Source organism: Pongo pygmaeus, chromosome 1 (genome assembly GCF_028885625.2).
Source record: "Pongo pygmaeus isolate AG05252 chromosome 1, NHGRI_mPonPyg2-v2.0_pri, whole genome shotgun sequence".
Lineage (NCBI taxonomy): Eukaryota > Metazoa > Chordata > Mammalia > Primates > Hominidae > Pongo > Pongo pygmaeus.
This window is the reverse complement of record NC_072373.2, coordinates 93,511,749-93,534,257: the sequence shown is the minus strand read 5'-3', so window position 1 is coordinate 93,534,257 and position 22,509 is coordinate 93,511,749. Positions and strand designations below refer to the sequence as shown.

Below are 22,509 nucleotides of genomic sequence, written 5' to 3'. Positions count from 1 at the left end.
ATCGACCTCACAGGGCTTGGAGGAGACCAGAACTTCAGTCCTACCCCTGGGAGCAGGTGGTGTTGGCCTGAGGAGTTGTGCATGGAAGCCTCTGTCTGGAAGCAGGAAGACCTTCGCTGTGGGTTGGTGGTCACATACTAACATCCCCCTTGTTCTTAGCCCCCAACAGAAAGTGTGAGAAGATGCCAAACAGCTCATGGACCAGGGGAGGAGCTTCCACAGTGTGTCGACACTGGGCCAAGGGCAAGGTCCAAAGTGTCTACTCCAGGACTGCCCCTTGGCTGGACATCTAAGACCTGGTACTCTGCCATCCAAGCTCCCTGGGACTTGGAGCATGGTATTATGGGGCGGGATAAAACACGTTGGTATGAGCAGGTGTTGGAAGCTGAGCTCTCACGTCCTTGTACCCCATTCTTCTTCCTACTTGGTGACAGCCAGGAACCACCCTCTGCTCCATAGCCAGAGCCTAGAGGAAGAATAACTGTGAGCCTAGAGGAAGAGGAACCTCATCCTGCTGCCACCAAGGCCTGGCTCAGTGGCACAGCTCACTTGACTTCGGACCATTTCCACCTCCTCCCCCAGGCCTCTGGGCCTCTCTCCCCAGAGAACTCCAACCTGTTCTCCAAGCCCCCACAAAGATGCATCAGTTGTTCCTGAGCTTAGAGGGGGTAGGGTATGAGATCCATAGTCCCCAGCACCCATTCTCGGGTGGAGGACCTGCCACAAGGCCACAGGGAGAGTTTTGAGGGTGTAGGGACCAGCCCCACAGGGTCGGTGGGTCTCTCCCTGTGTGCGGCGATGGGAGAGTGTGGAAATAAAGACACAAGACAAAGAGATAAGAGAAAAGGCAGCTGGGCCCGGGGGACCACTACCACCGATGCGCGGAGACTGGTAGTGGCCCCGAATGTCTGGCTGCACTGTTATTTATTGGATACAAAGCAAAAGGGGCAGGGTAAAGAGTGTGAGTCACCTCCAATGATAGGTAAGGTCATGTTGGTCATGTGTCCACTGGACAGGGGGCCCTTCCCTGCCTGGCAGCTGAGGCAGAGAGAGAGAGGAGACAGAGAGAAAGACAGCTTATGCCATTATTTCTGCATATCAGAGGCTTTTAGTACTTTCACTAATTTTGCTACTGTTATCTGGAAGGCAGAGCCAGGTGTACAGGATGGAACATGAAGGCAGACTAGGAGCGTGACCACTGAAGCACAGCATCACAGGGAGACGGTTAGGCCTCCGGATAATTAATGATTAATGATATTCATATATAATCATGTCTATGATCTAGATCTAGTATAACTCTTGTTGTTTTATATATCTTATTATACTGGAACAGCTTGTGCCCTCGGTCTCTTGCCTCGGCACCTGGATGGCTTGCTGCCCACATGAGGGATGGATGGTAAACATTCCCTTCTTTTATGCTCACCTGTCTTCTCCCAGCCAGCTACAGGTTTTTTTTTCTGGAGTTCTGTCTGAATCTGGGGAAGAGGAGGGGGACCAAGACGGGTGTTTCTGTATTTTAGTCGCTGCATTTACTGTTCTGCCTCTGTGGTAGGTGTTCATCCTTCCTTCTCCAGGTCAACCTGTTGTCTGTCTGCAACTGTCTCTCAGATAGGAGACATATCTTCCCTCCCCAAAGCTTCCCTGTAACGTTGGGAAGTCCCTCCTGAAGTCCAACCTCCATCTATCTTGCTACCTAGTTAAATCCGCTTCTTTTCTAGGACTCGGACAGCAATAGAGCTTATTTCCTAGCATCCCTACATCCTTCCCCCAGAAGTACTTCTGGGCCAGCCACCACCTGCCCATCTTTGCAGGTGCAGCCCCGACGGCATATTTCTGAAGCCCTCTTTTCTTAGACTTCCAATCCCTTCCTTAAGCTCTTCCACATCCAGACGATCGGCACTGTGAGGGTTAGGGGGCATAGGTAGTGGGGAGAGGGGTTGACCCCACTGCTGCCCTGCAGGCGTGTAAAAATGCAGGCATGCCTGTGTGCTCTGTGTGAGTGTGCAGGTCTTAGAGCCAGGGCTTGCGTGGAGTCTGTCTACCCTTCCACCCTCCTGGAGGCCTCTCAGAGACCCAGCAACAGAAGGCAGGGTAGCCCAAACTCCCCAACTTTTCCCTTAGCTGCGGTTCTGCTGGTAACCATTAGGGGTCACTGTTGCTTCAGTCACCAATGCAGGGCAGGGGAGGGGTGGGGCTCCACACAGGCGGTCCTTGCTGCCCACCCTGACACTGTGGGGGTAACAGGGTAGTTGTTGTCATAGAGACGGCCTCACGCAGACTCGTGCCCACTCCACTCTGGTGTGAGGGAGCTGTGGTTTGCAGGACAGCTGCTGGCGGGCGTGAGCAAGGGTGCACAGAAAGGCTCATCTCGCCAGACCCAGAGCGTGTGGCATGTGTGTGGCATGGCAGCTATGCCCCAAGCCCCTGGGTGCAGGAAACTAAAGAGTTCTGAGCCATGGGCAGCCCCTCCCGCTGCCACCCCCTTCGTCAAGGTTTGAAGTCATTCTTTTGCAACCCTTCCCTTTCAAATGCCCTCATGGCACTGGCAGAAAAGCCTGGGAGCTGGCTCTCCTGTGCAACATCCACATGCCTCAATGGTGTCTCTACACGTGCGATGAACACTGAGATTCTGGCCTCCCAGGATAACCACAGGGTGCCAGACGCACAGACCCTGCCCTGCTGTGTGTTCCCTGGCTTGGGTGGGGGCATCTGGCATGAAGAGGTGATGTCATCAGGGCCTCTCCCCTGCCCCATGTCTGCCCACTTAAAGTCTGTCCTATGACACTCCAGAAAATACCTACCCAGTGGACCGATATAACAAACACAACAAGGGAAGAAATTAAGATGAGGTGTTGGGGACTGGTTGGTTCTGCTTGGAGGCCAGACACAAAGGTTCCCTGCCGGGCTCAACCACTTCTGGTCCTGAGCAGGAGATAATAGCAAGATTGCCCTGCCTCACTGCCATGGCAACCTTGGCTGCTCGGGTCCTCATGGAGGTGGTGTTTGACAGCAGTGTATTTATCCTGTGTCTCTGCCTTAGGGTCACCACCTCGAGTCCCAGAGGACGGAGAAAGGAAGTTCATCCAGTGTTAACACCATGTAGATGGAGAGATAATGGGCTGCCTGGGACCAGGGTACAAACGGGCCTCAGCATTTATTGTGCCTTCTCCAGTCTTCCCATGAGAGGCAGGGGTGGGGGTGGGGCTGGGTGAGGGTGAGGGGAGGGAGGAAGATGAGGCTCTGAAAGCCTTAAGCATGCAGGGCTAATCATTGAGGGGAGGAACTAGAGAAAGGGTGACTGTACTCCAAGGGATGCCCCTGGAGGAAAGGAGGAAGGAGCACCAAGCTTGGGGAGCCCTGGGCGGGGCAAGAGGAGAGGAGGAGGTGAGGGTGGGGAGGCTGGGAACCACTCCCCAGGCCCCTGGGTTCTCCCCATGCCACCTGGTCAGTGGAGCTGAGGGGAGGAGGTGAAAAGCAGTGGCAAGCAAGGCAGTCATGTGGACCCCCCGCCCCCTTCCCACACATGCATGGAGAGTGCCCCAGGCCTGCTTCTGATTGCTCATCTGATTTCAAACATGTCAGTGGCCCTACCTGTCCAGAGGAGACCCCAAACTGAGGGGCAGGGCCTCTAGGGTGGGCGGGCCCCCTCTTCCTAGTCTGAGTGGGGTCCCTTGCTCTGAGGGCAGGACGTCTGTCCCTGACCTGATCTCTACTCCTCCGGTTTTGACCCTGCTTTCTTTCCCCCAAGGGACTCAGAATCTGAGAAACTCCTATGGTGAGACTCCTCTGCCCACCCCCACAGCCTTCCCTGGTCCTGTTCTCTGCCCCACCCTCGGCCACCCCTTGCCCTGAGCGGGGGTGGGGGTGAACATTCAGGCATCTCAGCCACAGAGGTCGGGTCTCTTCCTCTCTCCCCATGGGAGGCCAGCCAGCCAGGGAATGAGGTGCCCCTCAGTGCCCCGGACCCCCATTTTGAGGGCTGCAGTCTCTTGGGGTGGGTGAGGAGTCAGGCTCTGCATCGGTGGGAGGCAGGCAGCCCCGGGTCCCCCGGCACTCCGGGCTGTAGTAGAAGGAGAGGAGGCGAAAGGAGGGCCGCAGCTCCTCCTGTATGCTGTCCAGGATGTGTGTGAAAGATGGGCGCAGGCGTGGGTTCGGCTGCCAGCAGCGGCTCATCAGCTCCTGCCTGGTGGGTGTGGGGAGCAGGGTCAGAGGCATCCGGGAGCCCCTGCCGCACTCTCAGCCTCCTGCACTGAGGGTCAGTTGGTGGGAGTGGGGATCGTGGGCCATTATGCCTGGGAGAGTGAGAACGGATTAAATGGGAGTCTTGGGGGTTTGGGATGGGGGGTGGCACTCATAGCTGAGGGTCAGTGGATGTCAAAGCATCAGAGGAGGTGAGCCAGAATCATGGGGCCGGGTGGGGGAGGGTTGTAGGTAGATCAGCAACGAGGAAGGGGCAGGGGAGGTGACTCACAGCTGAAGGGGACAGCCATCCAGCTCCTCCAGGACCCCGCCATCCATGACAAACTTCAGCACCTGCTCATTGGACAGGCCCTGGTAGGGTTGTTCAGCCAGGGTCACAATCTCCCAGAGTACCACGCCGAAGGACCTGGAGGGCATGCAGGAGCTCCTGAGCCCAGCACCCTTCGTGCTGCTCAGTGCACTCCAAGGGAAGGGGGTTCCAGGCCCCTCCCCAGATCCCGCCTCCACATCCCTGGAGCCCTGTGCTCCAGCTCGGCCCCACCAGACATCCGAGTGGGTGGTGAAGATCCCATCTTTGAGGGACTCGGGGGCCATCCAGCGCACGGGCAGCAGTCCCTTCCCACCCTTGCGGTAATAGTCTGTCTCATACACGTCCCGAGTCATCCCGAAGTCTGGAAAGTGAGGGTGAGGGTGGAGGAGATGTGGGGCATAAGAGCCACACACTAGCTCCTGCCCCTGGGATACCTCTTCCAATCTTCTCATCCTCCAGAGTCACCAAGAACCCTGGAAAGTAGGGGCTCAATGGACCTCAGAGCTCATCCCATTCAAACCCCTCTGCCCTTGGACAAGAGACTAAGATCCAGGGTGGGGGTGACTTGCCAAGGGTCTCACAGGCTGTCAGGACCAGGGCTGTGGGTCTCCTGATGCCTAGCTTAAGGGAGTCTCTCTACTTTTCAGGCCGCCCTCATCTGCCTGGCACCGTCTGTACCCCCGATCTTGACGGTGAAGTCCTGGGACACCATGCAGTTGCGGGCTGCTAGATCTCGGTGCACAAACTTGTTGGCAGCAAGGTAGGCCATGCCGTCCGCAATCTCACCAGCCATTTGGATCATTTCCCCCAATGCTGGCTGTGGGAGCCCAGGGTTGTTCTAGAGCCAAGATTGGGGGCTGATGAGGAAGGAACCCAGAGGCTGGTCTCCTGTCCAGAACTGGCCCCCACCTCCCACACTGTGCCCAACCCTTCTCTCACTCCCCAGGGTCTTCCTGGTCCCTACCTCTGCCTCAGGCCGCAAAGATCGAAGATGGCTCTTGAGGTCCCCACGGGTCATTAACTCCATGATGACCAGAGTTGGCTGGCCCTGAGACACCACACCCAGGAGACGCACCTGGGACAGACAAAGGGCCTAGCAGACCCCCTAGTTCCCCTTGACCCATTTGGCTAAAAGTCTGATCTGCTATGACCACAGTCTGACTCAGACACCAAACCTGACCCTAACCCCAACCGTGACTATAACCTGACTCCTGACCTAACAATGACCCTGACCCTAACCCATGACCTTCATCATATCTGATGATCATCACAGTCATGAACTTGGTCCAACTTTGGCCTTGAGCCCAATCAGCACTCTAATAATGAGCTGGACGCCCAATATTGAGCCCCAATCATGACTGATCTCAGCCCTAGCCATGACTCTACAGTGGCCCTACTATGACCCTGTTTGACTCTAACCCTAACCATGACCTTCACCCCAATTAGGATCCTAACCATGGTCCCAATCTTGACCTTAATGGTGCCCTAACCTCATCTCTGACCCTTTCTTTCTTACCACATGACCTTTACACTAATTATGACCCTGACAATGCCCTTGGCTCTCCCTTACCACATGGTGACACTTGAAGGCTTTCATGACAGAAGCTTCCTTGAGGAACTCAATGCATTCCCGTGGGCTGGCCAGCTCATTCACTGTCTTCAGGGCCACGGGTGTGGACTCCTCTCCAGCCTCAAGTCCTCGTGCCAGCCCCTCATATACCATCCCAAAAGAGCCCTGGCCCAGTTCCCGGATTATCGAGATCTGCTCCCGAGGCACCTCCCATTCATCAGGGATGTACACTGCAAGGAGGTGGAGGGTCACAAAACAAGGATGCTGCTCTCTGCCACACCTCGCCCCCCAACTTCTCTTCTCCTCTTCTGAAGGGCTCTGGTCCCAAGGCTATCTTCTGCAAGAAGGTCTCCTGGAAATCTGTCTCTGCTCCTCTCCTGTCTCCCTTTCCCACACCACCTGTCCACCCACTCCCAGACCTACTATCAGAGGCGCTGAAGTACTCCGGATTCACAGAAGCATACAGGGTTCTATTTCTGCAACGGGAGGTGAGGGGGTCAGGCTGGAAGGGTTCTCAGGAAGGAATGAGCAACATCAGAAGAAGGAAGAAGGATATTTCAAGGAGGAGGGAAGTTACTGACCACACCCCCAGCCTTGGTCAGGGTGACTCCTGGGGATCCCTAAGTACCCTCCAAGCTGGCCTTGGCCCTATTCCTGAGATCTGACAGGGAATAGGGAGCACAGAGGAGTAAAGGGGCTTCTGCCCTGTCAGCTAGTCCCTATAGCCAAGCTGATCAAGGTCCAGCCCCATTTTCCTCTTGCAGTCAGCCCTGGAAGGATCTGACATCAGACATTCTGGAACACATCCCCAGGCCTCCTGCTTCTCCTCCAGCTTTATTATTTCTCAGCTTGGGTGCACAAACTCTCACACCTGACATGTGGTGTGAGAGTGTGGTGACCCACAATCCCAGTGTGGCTGGACTGAGGTGTTTCCTAGGATGTGGAACTTTTACTGATAAAACCAGGAAAGTCCTAGGCTAACCAGGATGAGTTGGTCACCCTAGCTGAGAGGTATGTTTCCTCCATGCCACTGCAGGGGAAGAGTTACTGCCTGTATGGAAGACCTGTCTTTCTGCTGTCTCATCTACCTCCCTTTGACAGACTTTATGATGAGGGCTCAGGGAGAAAAGGGGGTGGGGACCGGTGGGACTTATCATCACCTCTTCTTGCCGTAGAAGAAACCAAGGGCAGCAAGAACGATGAGCAGCGTGAGCCCCACAGGGGTGGCAGTGAGGAGGACATGCAGCCCCCCAGCATCCTCCTCCTCTGGCAGTCAGAGGGCAGCAGAGGGTAGAGTGAAAGATGTAGAAGTCAGAGGGAAGGCCATGCTTCTCCTTCCATGTTGGGAGGTGAGGATAGGGAGGGATGCGGGGGAGGGGCCTGTGGTGGGCTGGGGACCAGGTAGGGCTATTCGGTGATACAGGTCTGTGACACAGGCTGTGTATACCTGGGCCAAGGATGTAGAAGGCAACACTGTCTGTCCAAGAGCCATTGCCAGCCAGCGAGGTTGCCCTAACCCTGGCAGAGTAGTTTCCAGGGGGCAGCAGGGCCAGGTGGACTCCCCCAAACTTCGCATATCGAAGACGGGACACACACAGCACTGTGGCCTCCTGAGAGTAACGCAGAACAGCTGGCTGGGAAGGCGATGTAGGCACAAAATGGGGCTGGGATGGGGATCCCACGGGCACCTACCTCTCCCAAGCGGCGGTACTTGATTTCGTACTTGAGGATGAGTCCATTGGGGTCTGGTGGCTCTAGCCAGCGCAGGAGGACACTGTTTTTGCTGGAGGCTTCCCAGGCCACCTTTCCTGGAATACCATCAGCCTCTCCTGCGGGAAGGGGCATCCAGCAGCCGGGCCAAAAGTGGTTCATCTCACCTTATGTTCAAACCCAAGCTAAACTGGGCTGAGCTGGGAGGTGGGGAAAGCTTTGGGATTATGGGAACTGAAAGCGGCAAGCAAAGCGAGGCTCTGGGGTTAGCGAGAAATCAAATCCCAAACCTTTGCACAGGGTCCTTGGGGTCGGTGATGGGGGTAGAAGGTGTGTGTGTGGGTCACCTACTGTGGGGCATGGTGCGCGCAAAGACGAAGGTGGCGGCGCTGCAGCCCACGGTGTGCGCCGCGTGGTTGCAGGCATGGATGTCGATCCGGTATTCCGTGAAGTGGCGCAGGCCGCTCAGCACCGCTCGCTCACGGGGCACCTTGTCCTCCTGGATCTCGAAATCCGAGCTGTTGCCCCCCAGCCGGAGGGGCCCAGCTGCCCGGCGGTGCCGCCCTGAGTCCCTGGGGAGAGCGAGTCAGCGCCAAGGCCCAGCCCCTAAAGCCACGCCCCTCAGCACCTGCCCTAGTCCTGCTCACCTTTGGGGGCTCTTGTTGATGGACGTCACCTTCCAAGGGGATCTGGGGAGGCCAGGAGTAGCCCTATCAGGCCTGTCCGGATGCACCCCTGTGCCCTCTGCAGCGCGTACCGCCTCCAAAAGCACCCACAACCCGGGACCCACCCACAACCCGGGACCCGCCCACACAAGCAAGGCCCCACCCACAAACCCCACCCCTCCCGCAAGACCTGCCCCTCACAGGCCCCACTCATCAGACCCGCCCAGGCCGCGCGCGCTCTTCGCACATGGGGATGGTGATTGCGTTGTGTAGAAAGTTTTCAAACTTCTTCTGGAACGAGGCCTCTTGCGCCTCCAGCGGGGGCAGAACCTGACCAGGAGGTGGGTGCTGGCAAGGGCAGCAGTTAGACTCCATCTCGGCCTCAGGATCCCCGTCTTCGCGGTCGAAGCGCGGATCGTTGTTGCTGGTGGGCAGCCGCAAGCCTGGAGCCGCAGCGGGAAGACACTAGTAAGACAGGCGGTCTACCCGCCCCTGATTCCCCAACCTGCCCCGGCCCTGCGCCTCCGTCTCCCCTTCCCCACCCGCCCCGCAGCCGGCCTGCGCGTCGTCCCTGCGCACCGCGGTGGCAGTAGTCATTGAGGTAGAGGTCGCCGTCCTCTGCCAGCCGCTGCCAGAGCACCAGGTAGTAGGTGAGGTTCCCATTGCGCTGGGTCGGTGGCTTCCAGCGCACCAGGAGGTGGGAAGAGGAGTTGGACGTGGAGATGACGTCTTGGGGCACCGTGGGAGCTAGGAGTGCGAGAAGGATGCAACTCAGGGGTTGTGGGTCTTCCTTCTGAATACTATCTAGTAATGAGCCCCCCTTTCTGGGGTCCAACAGCCTTGTTCTCCTGAAGAATAGGTGATCCTCATCCCTGGCTTCCTAGAACTCAATGTTTTGTTTTTGTCCTCCCCTTCTCTGCCATAGGCCCTTCAGTTCCCTCAGCTATTGACCCTGGACTGTCCCAAACCCAGTCCTGCAAGGACCTAGGCAAATGCTCCCACTTCTTTCTAGGACTCAAGCATCTGGCCTTCCAGCCTCTGTGGGCCAGGTGTTCAGTGCCCCGGCTTCTCTATTTCTGGGGCCTGTGCTCCCCTGTTCTCATGGATGCAGGCGTCTGACTGACTCTTGCACCCTCCAAATGCCTACCTGCAGGCAGCGTTCGGAGGTAGATGATGGGACTCTGGGCTCCTTGATGGGGGCTGTCCTCCTCAGTGGTTAGTGTGATGGCCCGCACAAACACTGCGTACTGTGTCCAAGGCTTGAGGGAGGCTAGGGTCACCCCTGGCTCCTGGGTGCGGCTTAGGGGCAGCTCCACATCCAGCAGGTTCCAGCTCTGGGTTCCACAAGCATCTGGACCCACGTGCTCTGTGGCATTCTGGAATGGGCTGAACACCCATCCCCAGAGCTGAGGGGTCATTCAACCCCACCCTCAAGTTCTGGCACCCCCCCTCTGAATCACCCCAGGACTGTCATTGTCCTTCCAGTATGCATGAGGGCAAAGCCATGACTCCAGCCACCTGTTAGACCCTGGCAAGGGGCGGTGGGGGAGGAGGGACAGTGATATCTGTGTCGGTGAAATTTGTAATGCTATATCTCCTCATCCTTAGCAGGGAATATCAAGTTCTAGTTTCAATGAATATTGAAAAAATCTTGCACTGTATAAATAAAACAAGAAAGTGTGTGTGAAAGAGTCCCCTCTCCTAGAAACAGCAAGCAATAAGGTTATCCTAATCCCCCTAAGTGTAATTGCCTGGAACCAGGAACAGGAGACTGCTCCCTTCCCAGTGTTTTTTGGAGGTTTATGAGCCTCCCAAACTATAGGCAAAATTTTGTGCATGTGTGTTTTCTAGAGAGAGGGTTCCTAGTTTCAACAGCTTCTCAAACATGTCCATGACCCTAAAAGGCCAAGACCCACTGCCACAGGGAAATTAAGGGGCCAGAGGCAACTAGTGCTCGCTGCCTGAAGGCCAGTTTCGGGGCAGGGCTTGGGGAAGCATCACTGGCTTTAGGGGTAGAAGAGGGCTCCCTGGGGGAGATGACAGTGGGCCCCACATGGGAGATAGCAGAATAGACCATGGGAGACAATGGAACATCACATTGATGTTCATGATGATTTGTTTCTTTGGACTGGGAAGGGGGTGATGGAATTCATGTTGAGCCAGGGACAAAACTTGAGGGAGGTCAAATTGGGTGGTGGTGGGGGAACTTGTAGCCCAGCTGGAAGTGCCTGCCTTTGTTGGGACCTATAAGTAGGATAGTCCAGGAGCAGATTGGGGGGGTGGGGGCTCATAGTGGGTGTCATGGGAGCAGGTGTCCTGTGAGGCATGACACACTGAGCAGGTCTGGGTCTGTTTGGAGTCAGGACTGGGCAGGATCTGCAGTGTGTGTCTCTGAGGGAGCATAGCTGCAGCCACGCTGCAAGACAGTGATGTTAGGGAAGCTTGTTGAAGGGCTCCCAAGGTTCTCTGCTCTTTGAGCCCAGAGACAGCTGTGTATAGTTGTGTAGATTGTGAAGTGCACAAGCCGGGGAGCTGGGGGAGATTCACATTGTAGTCATGCCAGGGCTCCTTAGAGTGAGGTCCACAAACCAGCAGCTTCAGCATCTCCTAGGAGCTTATTAGACATGTGGCTTCTTGGGCCCTGCTCAGGATTAACTGAATCTGAATCAGAATCAGTGGGGGGCGATGCCCAGGAATCTGTATTTAACAAACTCTCCAGCTGCCCATGCTAGAGACCTTCACCTACCACTGAGACCTAGGAGAGTCTTGGCCATTTGAGTGGGTCTCCTACAACTGACTTCCTTCCTGTATCCTCCCAAGCCAGACCCTGAGCCAGTGGTCAGCTAAGTCCTCTCCATTTTAATTCACAGGAAATGCTTCTAAGCCAGGTGGCCTCTATCTTCTATAATATCTACCAGAGAGAGAGAGCATGAACTCCTTACTCCCGCCTTCCCAGCCTGCATCTGAAATCCACTTCCCTCCTCTAAGGATATCTCCTTTTGATTTCTAACCGTGTTTTTGGAGAAGTCTTTCCTGTGGTCTAACCACTATCCTTACTGTTAGGGTCAGTTGACTCTCTCCAAAGAAAAGAGCAGCTGTGGTCCCTGGCGGCCCCTGCTCCCTCCCTTCCTAAGGCTTAAATGAAATGCTGGCAGAGCTGCTCATAAAACCGGCCAAATTAGTGGGAGCTCCCCAAACCGCTGCTGGAGCAGGAGCGTGTGGTCAGTGTAGAACATTAGCATAATGAAGCGAAGTTTAATGATCCAAGCCTTCCCAGCAGGATGGCTCTCCTGGGCTCTCAGAAGCCCTGTCTTCTCCATTTCACTTGGTGAGGGGAAACCGAGGCATGGAGGCATGAAGAAGGTGAGGGAAGAGAGCCAGACCTGGGCCCTACCAGCGAGTACAACTTGCGGGTCCTGGCTTCCTGGGTCTTCATAGCCTCGCTGAGCTCCGCCCTCACCTGCCTGTCGTCCCGAAGAAATTGGCCTCGTCTGGTCCCGCCCCCGCTCCGGCCCCGCCCCCGGCACTCACGACTCCTTGTAGTACACGATGAAGCTGAGCAGGTCGCGGGCCTCCAGTGGCTCATAGCGCTCCCAGCGTAGCAGGATGCGGTCTGCCTCCGTCACGTTGGACACGAAGCGCAGGGTGCGAGTCTGGCCTGGCTGGGGCGAGGGGCCTGCTCTCAACCGCGCCTGCCAGCTGCCTGAGCGCCCACCCTGACCCCGCGGCATCCCATTCCCAGTGAGACCTCTGAAGAGAACTTCTCAGACTGTCCCCCTCGAGCTTTCTCCCTCCCCCGGGTGTGCGTGTCTAGTGTGTGGCCGCGTGTCCACCGGTACTGGGGTTGGGGTCTCACAGGCGGCGCGGTCTCCGTTGGTGCGGGGGTTGATCTCAGCCTTGTTCTGCCGACCTCGCGTGCCTGTCACCTCCTCCAGTCGGTAGATGTGCTCCAAGCAGAGGCGGGGGTTGAAGGCGAAGTAGATCTTGCCCACGGGAATGGTGAGCCCCGCGGCCACCCAGGACCCTAGCTGTTGTAGGTTCTGGTTGTCCAGCACGTAGAGAGTGTAGTTCCTGGGGGAGGCCAGGGGACCTTGCTCTGCGGGGAGGTGGGGGCAGGAGGTGGGAAAGGGGATGGCTTATGGGTTCCTCCTGGAAGGGTTTTGCTGGGCCCGGGGAGAGGGGCACTCAGTGGCCGGCTCACACCAGCACACCGGGGGCATTCGTGCATACCCACTCCGTGCCACTGACCAGGAGTATGATGTCTGCCAAGTCACCCCATCTTTTGGTTTTCCTCATCAGTGAAATGGGGTCCGCAGCTTCCCTGCCCCCATCCTTCCCTCGACTCTCTCTGAACTGAGCATGTGCTATGTGCCAGACTGTGGAGGCTTTGGAGACACCAGGAGGAGTAGTACTCAGCCTGGGCTATTCCTCTCCAGCTGAGGTGTGGACACCCTCGGCGTACATGCAATGTGTCTGGAGACGTGAGAAGCCACAGAGAGCCACTAGACTAGATGGTAACTTTTTTTTTTCCTCACTCTGTCACCCAGGCCAGAGTGCAGTGGCACAATTGTGGCCCACTGTCGCCTTGACCTCCAGGGCTCAAGTGATCCTCCCACCTCAGCCGCTTGAGTAGCTGAGACTACAGGCATGCACCACCATGGTTGGCTAATTTTGTATTTTTTATAGAGACAGATTTTCACCATGTTGCCCAGGCTGGTCTCTAACTCCTAGGTTCAAGTGATCCTCCCACCTCGGCCTGCCAAAGTGCCAGGATTACAGGCGTAAGCCACCGCATCCGGCCTGGATGGTCATTTATTTATGTATGTTTTGAGCTGGAGTCTCCCTCTGTCACCCAGGCTGAAGTGTGGTGACACGATCTCAGCTCAGTGTAACCCCTCTCTCCCAGGTTCAAGCGATTCTCCTGCCTCAGCCTCCTGAGTAGCTGGGACTACAGGTGCCCACCACCACACCTGGCTAATTTTTGTGTTTTTAGTGGAGATGGGGTTTCTCCATTTTGGCCAGGCTGGTCTTGAACTCCTGACTGCATGGTGATCCCCCTGCCTCGCCCTCCCAAAGTGCAGAGATTACAGGCAGGAGCCACCGCGCCCAGCCTGGATGGTAATTTAAAACTTTCTTTTTTTTTTTTGAGATGGAGTCTCTCTCTGTAACTCAGGCCCTAGGCTGGAGTGCAGTGGCACGATTTCGGCTCACTGTAATCTCCACCTTCTGAGTTCAAGCAATTCTCCTGCCTCAGCCTCCCAAATAGCTGGGATTAAAGGCACGCGCCACCATGCTCATCTACTTTTTTTGTATTTTTAGTGGAGATGGGGTTTCACCACGTTGGCCAGGCTGGTCTTGAATTCCTGACCTCAAGTGATCCACCTGCCTCAGCCTCCCAAAGTGCAGGGATTACAGGTGTGAGCCACCGTGCCCAGCTCATTCTTTTCATTTTAAAAAATCCTGGCTACATTATAGGTAGGCCTTGACTGGCAGATGATAGGAATGGGTTTCAAACCCAGGCAGTCTTGCTCTGCAGCTGACAGGACCAGATGATGACAATTATAGCCAACCGTTATAGAGTTATATGTGACTGTAATATATATTGTATATACTGTGTTCCAGGCATTGTTTTATGTGCTTTACACATAACAACTTGAGTAATATTCAAAACAGTCCTAAGAAGTAAGTAATGTTATATTAGCCCTATTTTACAGATGAGAAAACTGAAGACCAGAAAAGTTAACCTACTCAGAGTCACACGGCTAGTGAGTAGCAAAATTGGTTCCAGAGCCCATTCTCTTCACCACTGTTCTGGGAGTGTTGGAGGAAGGAGTGTAATAGAAGGAGCTGGTCAGAGGCCTAACCCTTACCCATCCACCATGGCGTCTCCCCGGATTAGTTTGAGGTTCTTGAAAAAGCCCAGGGACACGAGGGCAAAGGAGTGCTTGATTTTGAGGAAGCCAGTAATGGTTTCTACCAGCCCCAGGCTGTGCTGCAGCTGTGGCTCCAGGTTGTCTAGGGATAGGAAGACAGGGCTGGAGCAGGAGCAAGGAAGGTGATGGGTCTGTGGGGCAAGGGGGCTGAATGGGGGCCCCAGGAAGGTGGGCCCTCAGGACTGGGACCCAGGATGATGGAAAATCGTGCTGAGTTGGGTCATTGTAAGGGGTGTGTCTGGGAGGAAGGGTATGACCAGGAGGAGGGGTGTGGCCCCAAAGTAGGTACTGACAGCCCTGGCGAAGGTTGAGGATGAGGCTTCCCTCCACATGCGTGCAGCCCACAAGATCCTGTGCCGCCTGGATGGAGTCGATGGTCTTGATGCCTACCTTGCACTCTTTAGGGCACAGCCCCTCGCACTTGTGGCAGAATATGCTAGCAGGAGCAAGCAGATGTCCTGAGCCTTGGACCAGTTTGGGCCTCCTCAGGCCTCCTCACTGCTCCCAGGGTGCCCCCACCCTCCCTACACTCACCTGCTGCCGTTACGGGTGAAGCCAGAAGGGCACTGGGCCAGGCAACTGCCCTGGTGTATGCCGAAGGTGGAGGCGTGGCCGGGCACAGAGTGCAGGCTGGCACAGCGCTCAGCTGTGACACAGCGCCAGGACTCATACTGGTAGGTGCCTGGCGGGCAGGCCCACAGGCAGGCACCCTGGAAGTAGAGGTGGCGGCAAGCTACACAGGCACGAGGGTCTTCTGGCTGGCTGCAGCCCCCCAGGCATTCGGTGTGGCAGCACTCGCCCCTTGCTGTGCAAGCCATCCCATGGGGGCAGGGGCACACTGTGGGGAGAGTGGTGTGTTAGACATTGGCCATGACCCCTCAGTCCTGGCTGTCCTTCCAATGCTGGCCCCACCCTGTTTCTCTTGGGATGACACTCAATCTGCACCCAGGTCCCTCCCATTCAGATGACACTGGTTACCGACTCTGTTCCCCTCCGATGGGATTCTTGAGGACAAGGACTGTGGCCGTCTGTGGCTCCCCACCTCCCACAGTGCCTAGTCGGGGGTGTCAGAGCTCAGGACAGAGCAGTGACCTTGTCCATCAGGGTTGTTGCTCTCCAGCCTGCTGTCCTGTCTATCCTATCTAGGCCTGGTGCCCAGATCATGGCTGGGCATGGTGCCAGGGTGAGCGGGCCAGCCTCTCCTGAGCAGCTAGGCCCAGGGGCCTGGGAGTGTGTGCAGGGAGGGGTCGACATCTGTCGTTTTACCCATGCTCCTGCCCATACCGCCCCCACCTCAGCTCCCTGCCCTGGGCAGGAGGTGGCTCCAAGCAGCAGTGGGAGGGTTTGGGGCTGGAGGCCCAGTCGCCTAGAAACTGCACAGTGGTAGCTGGCTGGCTATGGGAGCGATCTGTGGGGTAGGGGTCAGCCAGGTCGTGTTGACACTGTACATGAGAGGATGCGCAGCAGCTGTGTTTACAGCCAACAGGGAGGCATCAGGGAGGTGGGGTGCAGCCGATACAGCAGGGATCTTGTTACTCTCCTGCCCGCCCTGCTGCTGAGACACTGGGGGTGAGAGGAGCTGACCTCCAGGAGCTGAGTGGAAAAGACTCCCAGGTTGGGGGACCCCAGATCTGCTCCCCACCTCTGAAAGGTTTTCCTTTCCTTTCCTATAATGTTTTGCTTCCTCCTGCACCAGCCATCCCTCTTTTTTCTCCTTTCCCCTTTCTCTACTGCCTTTTTCCTCTCCTTGCATCATCCTAAAGGTCCCACCTTACATCTTTGCTCTCACCTGTTCAGTTCTTCATTGATCATCTCCTTTCTTCTCCTGCTCACCCCCAACCTCAACCTCCCATTACAGTATTGCCAGCTGACCCTGGATCACTGTGCTGTGGCCACTCTGATTAGGAACATAGAACTGCTACCATGACCCAGGCCCTGCTCTGATACTTTGTAGAGTAACTCATTTCTCATGACATCCAATGATCATTTTACAGCTGAGGAAACCGTGGCACAGAGAGGCTAAGTGAACATAGCCAGTAAGTGGTAGAGCTGAGACTTGAACCCAGGTCCTCTGGCTTTGGACTTAGCCACTGCCCCACACTGCTTCTTGCGCTGCCTACTCTCTGTTCGTGCCTATTCTTTTCCCCCCATGCCCACGTTGAACCTGTCCTTCACCTATTCCATGATGCCGGCTTGGGCCTACCCCTTAGCTGTCTTATACCACATTGGTTATGTAACTTTTCTGAGCCTTAGTTTCCTTACCTGCCTCATAGGATGAGTGAGGATTAAAAAACAGTGGCAGCTGAAAGTACTGACCCACACCGTCCTGTGGCCACCCAGCCCCATGTGACCCTGCTCTTTCCCTTTCCTACACTCATGTTCTGTGCCAGTGCCCACCTCTCTGGCAGTGGCTGGAGGTCCAGCATCTGTAGTCAGTGTGCCCGCTGAAGGTGGTCTTGGCACAGGGCTCACCAGCAGCACCCAGCACACCAGGGCACACGTCAGCACACTCCTCGCCCAGCTTGTTGCCCACGATGTGGTTGGCTCCAGGTGCTGGCTGCAGCAGTCCCCAGTCAATGGTGGAGAGGTGGCAGAGCTCCTGGTTCTTCTCCACACGCACAGCCCCACGCAACACGGCCCCAAGCGCAGGCAGTGCCACGTCACGCAGATGTGGCATCTCAAAGATGACCAGTGCATAGCCTAGGAAGAGGCGCATCCCGCGGATGACTGCTAGGTTGGGGAAGAGGTCGCGCAGGCTCTCCAGTCCGTAGACACGGAAGAGCAGCAGGTAGTCGGTGACCTGGGTGAGGCGAGGGAAGCTGAGGCCGCGGAAGTCCTCCCCGGTGGCTGTGAACATGAGCAGGATCTGCAGGTGGCCCTCCACCACGCTGCAGTTCTCCAGCTGACGAAGCTCTGCCACCTCTGAGCGAATGTCCAGGCTGGGGCACACTGTGGGCATACATGGCATGCAGCATTGAGTACAGCCCAGACCAAATTCCCCATCCAGCCCTGGCGGCTTTGGAGGGGAGCCGCACTGGCAGTAGGACAATGAGTGAGGAGCCGGGCTCTGCTCTGGGTGTGGGGTGGCCTCCTCCCTGGGCCCCGGAGGGCTCACCTGCAGCCTGCAGGGTCTCTACCAGATGAGCTACACAGGCAAAAATGAACTCCTGACTCTCTCTCCCAAGCCCATCTCCCCTTCTTAGTTAATAGCAACTTCATTCTTGCAGTCAGGCTCCCAACCTAAAGTCACCCTTAACACCTTTCTTTCTCACCTTGTACATCCTGTGGGTTTATCTTTAAAATATGTCCAGAATCTGAACTGCTTGTCGACACCTTCACAGCTTCCACCATCATCTTCCCCTGGATTGACAGTCATAGCCTCCCAAACTGTCTCTCCAGTTCCACCCTTGTCCCTCTATGGGCCATTCTCCACTCTGCAGCCAGAGTGATCTCAAAACACAGATGGATCATGTTTCTCCTCTGCTTATAACCCCCCATGACTTCCATCTCTCTTGATCTTACTACAGCCTACAGGGCCCTGTACAATTTGAGCCCTTGTAGCCTCTCTGATTTCATCCTTTTTATCATCTTCAGCCACATTGACTTCTTTGCTTTTCCTTATATATAACAGGAGCTTTACTACTATAACAAGCCAGCAAAGCTTCTGCCTTGGGGTCTTTGTCCTTCTGTTCCTTCTGGCCAGAATCCTCTTCCTTCTACATGGCTTGCTCACCTCCTTAAGTCTGGCCAAATGTCCCCTTCTCAATGAGGCCTTCTCTGACCATCCAATTTTATTTATTTATCTATCTATCTATTTATTTATTTATTTGATATGGAGTCTCACTCTGTCACCCAGGGTAGAGTGCAGTGGCACAATGTCAGCTCACTGCAGCCTCCATCTCCCAGGTTCAAGCGATTCTGCTGCCTCAGCCTCCCGAGTAGCTGGGATTACAGGTGCCCGCCGCCACACACAGCTAATTTTTTGCATTTTTAGTAGAGGCAAGGTTTTATCATGTTGGCCAGGCTAGTCTCCAACTCCTGACCTCAATTGATCCACCCACCTTGGCCTCCCAAAGTGCTGGGATTACAGGCATGAACCACCATGCCCGGCCTGAACATTGTATTTAAAATTGACTTCTATTTTCACTGGCTGGGTGCAGTGGCTCACATCTGTAATTCCAGCACTTTGGGAGGCCGAGGTGGGAAGATTGCTTGAGCCTAGGAGTTCGAGACCAGCCTGGGCAACATGGCGAAACCCCACCTCTAAAAAAATATACAAAAATTAGCCGGGCGTGGTGGTGCACACCTATAGTCTCAGCTACTCAGGAAGTTGAGGTGGGAGGATCGCTTGAGCCCAGAAGGTCAAGGCTGCAGTGAGCCGTGATCACGCCCCTGCACTCCAGCCTGGGTGACAGAGTGAGACCCTGTCTAAAAGTAATTAAAATAAATAAAATAAAATTGTGACACTCTCTACTCCCCCCTTCTGCTTTATTTTTCTCTATAATTCTTAACACTGACTAATGTGCGTGTGCGTGCGTGTGTGTATATGTGTGTGTTTGTATGTGTATAATATTTTGAGACAGGGTCTCACTCTGTTGCCCAGGCTAGAGTGTAGTGGCAGGATCATAGTTCGCTGCATCCTTGAACTCCTGGCCTCTTCAAGTAATCCCTCTGCCTCGGCCTCCCAAAGTGATGGGATTACAGGTATCAGCTATCATGCGTGGCCATATATTTATTTTTAACACTGGCTAAAATATTTATATATTAATATATATATTTATTTATAGAAATAGATATATTTTGTTTATTGTAAGCTCCATAAGGGCAGGGATATTTGTATAGTTCATGTTGTACCCTAGTGGCTATACCAATAGCTCCTGGCACAAAGTTGGCACTCAATAAATATTTGATGAATGAATGAATGACTGAATTCTGTGACTGCGAAGAAGTGATCTGAGCTTCATAGGTCCCATGTCTCTCCCAGCCTTAAGGGAGTTAGATGCCTGTTCCCTGAATTAATTTGATTACTCTTGAAGGGACATTCCATTGCTAAAGATTCAAGTTTCAGTTCCTCAGCCTGACACTGTAGGGTGTAGATAAACCATTCGTTACTAAGGCATCCAGCCTCAGAAGGGTCCTTCAGCCTCTCGGGTCAGACCTTTCTTCCCTGACCCTCTGGCCCGGAGTTAATCACTTCCCCTTTAGGCTCAGCTACACTTAGTCCAGTGCCCACATCAGATTACCTGGGGGCATGGCTCCAAAATTGTTGTATACATCTCTGTCACCCCCTCCAAGGAGGGTGGGACCCTTGTTAGTCAGCTCTGCTTTCCCCCAGTTGTGCCCAGTCCAGGGCTGGAACCACTGGGCACTCAGGAACCATGGACAATGGATGTCTGGATCCCAAGTTCACTCCTTCCTTGGGGACCTGGGTGTGTCTGGCTTCTTCACTAGGGCCCAAGCCCCACTTCCCTTTCTCTCCCTGGACTCTCTTGCTCCCAAGAGGACCTTCAGTGGCTCCCCACTGCAGAAGATTCAAGTCTGAATGTTTCAGCCTGACATTCAGCTCCTGCTAACATCTCCAGCCTCTACTTCCCTTCCCACCGAGCCCTCCGGTGTTATCACAAACACCACATGCCACATGCCACGCTATCCAGGCCCCATTCCTGATAGTTTGTTAAGAGAGGTGGGCAGGCAAGGCTGGCTTCCTGCGGGTTGCTTCACATCTTCTCCCTGTTGTCATTAATGGTCCTGAGCTTGGCTCTGCCCAGCAGCTGTGTGTGTGTGTGTGTGTGTGTGTGTGTGTGTGTGTGTGTGTGTGTGTGTGTGTGTGTGTGTGTGTGTGTGTGTGTGTGTGTGTGTCTGAGCCCATGCAGGTACACACACAAAAAAGAGGGAGAGAGAATGAGAAAACACTTCTATCCCTTCCAGGCAAAAGCCAATCAGGCTCTGCGAGGCAGATGGGGGTTCTCTCAGGCGCCCACTTCCCATCATGCCCCTGCCTCTCCAGGGCTCCCCTGATGGGAGTCATTTGGAAAAACAAATCTAAAACCTTCACAGTTTAACCCCTGCCTTCCCTCAGGAGCTGGCTCTGTGCAGAGCTGCACTGGGAACAGAACATCTGGGTCCCCTGAGCAAATACTAGCCCCTCCAAGGACGTGCCCCTGTCCTGACAACCACACTCCCAGCTGGCATCTGCTGTGCAGAAGAGGAGGGGGTTCGGTTGTTGGGGGAATGGTGCTATGCCTTACAGACAGAGGATCTGTGACTAGCACCCTTCAGGGGACCTCCTACCCAGCCCATTGCATCACTCTCCCGTCTCCATGGGAAGAGGAGACTCTCCTGCCCCTGGGAGCCCCCAGTCTGAGGGGCATCATAGGACCCCTCGGGCAAGCACAGAGTCTGGATTCCTGAGCTGCTTCAGTTTGGAGGGGAATGGTGGGACTGGGGAAGGGGATACCTCTTAATCCTTCCCTTATTGAAGCTTCCACCCTCAGCTCTTTTTCCTCGTTCCACCAAGCCCCCAGCACCTCCATGAGGGTCATTTAGTCTATATAGTCCCCCCACCCCTCCTCTCTAAAACATATTGATGGGCAGTATCTAGCCTGGGGGACAGGCCCTGGGGTGTTGAGGAAAAGCAGTCTTCCCCCAAAACCAGCCTTCCTCCCTGTAGGGATTGGGCCCCAAGAGGGGAGACACAGGACAGGGCCCTGGAGGCAGGAGCTCAGGACCCAGTCTAGCTTTACCCTTAGTTCTCAGAGCTGCAGTTTCCTGTCGGCAACATTGCCTCCATTACTTAATGGTGCCTGGTTCTCAGCTACCTATCCCCCCTCCTGCCTCTTCCCATTCAGTGGCCCTAGAGATGACTTCTAACACTCTCACAGCCTCATTTGGGTTTTTAGGCAAGCTTCGCTGGGATCACAGTTTCCCTAGTAGGGACGGAAGATATCTACTCGCTCCCGTTTTGAAGCTCTTCTCACCTCTGAGGGAGCTGAGGGAAAAACACCTCTATGTGGGGAACTAACTGCTTTTCCTGCTGGGCAGTTCTCCTGAGTGCTAACCCCAGCCTCCATGTTCCAGTGCAGAGTAAGTGGATGTGCTGTGGCTGCAAGCTCAGTTGTTTGGCCTCCCATCTGGCTGGGAGGGAGGTAGGGGTCTGGGAGCCAGTTCTGGGAACTCACCCTCTACTGTATCCAGGCCAGATCCCAAGGAGAGGAAGATCACAGGCAGGCATGCTCCCCAGGGCCACAGACTAGGCACTGCCATTGTCCCAGCCCTGGCTTGTGTCCAGTCCCGGCTCTCCTCCCGGTGACTCTGGGGAGAAGGGTTTGATAAGCCCTAAGGGACACAGAGACCAGGGTTCAGATAGGAGAGGGAGGGCAGGGACAGAGAGACAAGGAATCCCACACAGAGACAGCAGGAGACAGAAAAAAAGAAATGAGAGTCACAGAGACACAAACACAGTGACAGGCAGCTGGAGACAGAGAGACTCAGCATGAGATTGAGAGATGGGGACAGAGATGCAGACAGTGACAGGGAGAGTCTCGGGCCTCCAGAGGGAGAAAATGACACAGGGTTCTGAGCAAAAGGCAGGCGGAGAGGCCAGCCAACCCTGAGGGCGGAGCAGCAGGCTGGGGACTGCTCCCAAGGAGGGCAGCGGGGGTCCCGGGGCGCGTGGGACTCCACAGGGAGAGTCTCCTCAGGGCGCGCGGCCCCCCAGCGCCAGCTGACTGTGCTGGCCGCGGTCTTTCCCAGGGCGGGCACGCAGGGGCCGCGCCCAGCTCCCGCCCTCCCCGCCCCCCGCCTAAACAGATTGGTTCGCAGGGACCTTTCCGTTCTCTCCACCCCTCCCGCCAAGCCAAAATATTTAGCCTGACAACTGAGGGGAGGACAGGCCTGTTGGGGAAATAAGGCCAAAATACGGGGGGAGGGTGGGCCAAGAACTGAGCTTCCTCAAATCCCGCTGCGGCTGCAGCGGGTCCCGCCAACCCTTTGTCCCCACCACAGGCTTCTTCCAAGTGGGGCTGCACCGCCGGAGGGGCAGCCAGCGCCCGGGCTTCTGGGGAGCGCTGTGTCTAGATTCTGCTTCCCGGTGCCTTGACACCTGCGGGATAACTTCTGGCA

At 55.4% G+C, this 22,509-nt stretch overlaps 1 protein-coding gene across 4 annotated transcripts; it reads right to left on the bottom strand.

The window, feature by feature from the left end:
* Window positions 1–836: 836 nt before the first annotated feature.
* INSRR (insulin receptor related receptor) lies at window positions 837–22,138 on the bottom strand. 4 transcript variants are annotated; one of them, XM_054435631.1, is made up of 22 exons: window positions 21,567–22,138; window positions 16,786–17,337; window positions 14,923–15,226; window positions 14,682–14,824; window positions 14,326–14,470; window positions 12,312–12,526; window positions 11,987–12,113; window positions 9,603–9,841; window positions 9,035–9,202; window positions 8,703–8,898; window positions 8,438–8,479; window positions 8,142–8,362; window positions 7,773–7,909; window positions 7,528–7,690; window positions 7,241–7,346; window positions 6,504–6,556; window positions 6,081–6,310; window positions 5,475–5,585; window positions 5,189–5,348; window positions 4,742–4,871; window positions 4,472–4,606; window positions 837–4,183 (listed from the first exon to the last, which is right to left on the bottom strand). In XM_054435631.1, the coding sequence occupies exons 1-22, from the start codon at window positions 21,649–21,651 to the stop codon at window positions 3,952–3,954; spliced, it is 3,894 nt and encodes a 1,297-aa protein (XP_054291606.1). In that variant the 5' UTR covers window positions 21,652–22,138; the 3' UTR covers window positions 837–3,951. The 4 variants fall into 4 exon arrangements, 3 of the variants coding, with proteins under 3 accessions (XP_054291606.1, XP_054291584.1, XP_054291595.1); XM_054435609.1 differs by having other exon boundaries at window positions 837–4,292; window positions 21,567–22,119; XM_054435620.1 differs by having other exon boundaries at window positions 837–4,292; window positions 5,475–5,558; window positions 21,567–22,046.
* Between the last annotated feature and the right edge of the window lie 371 nt (window positions 22,139–22,509).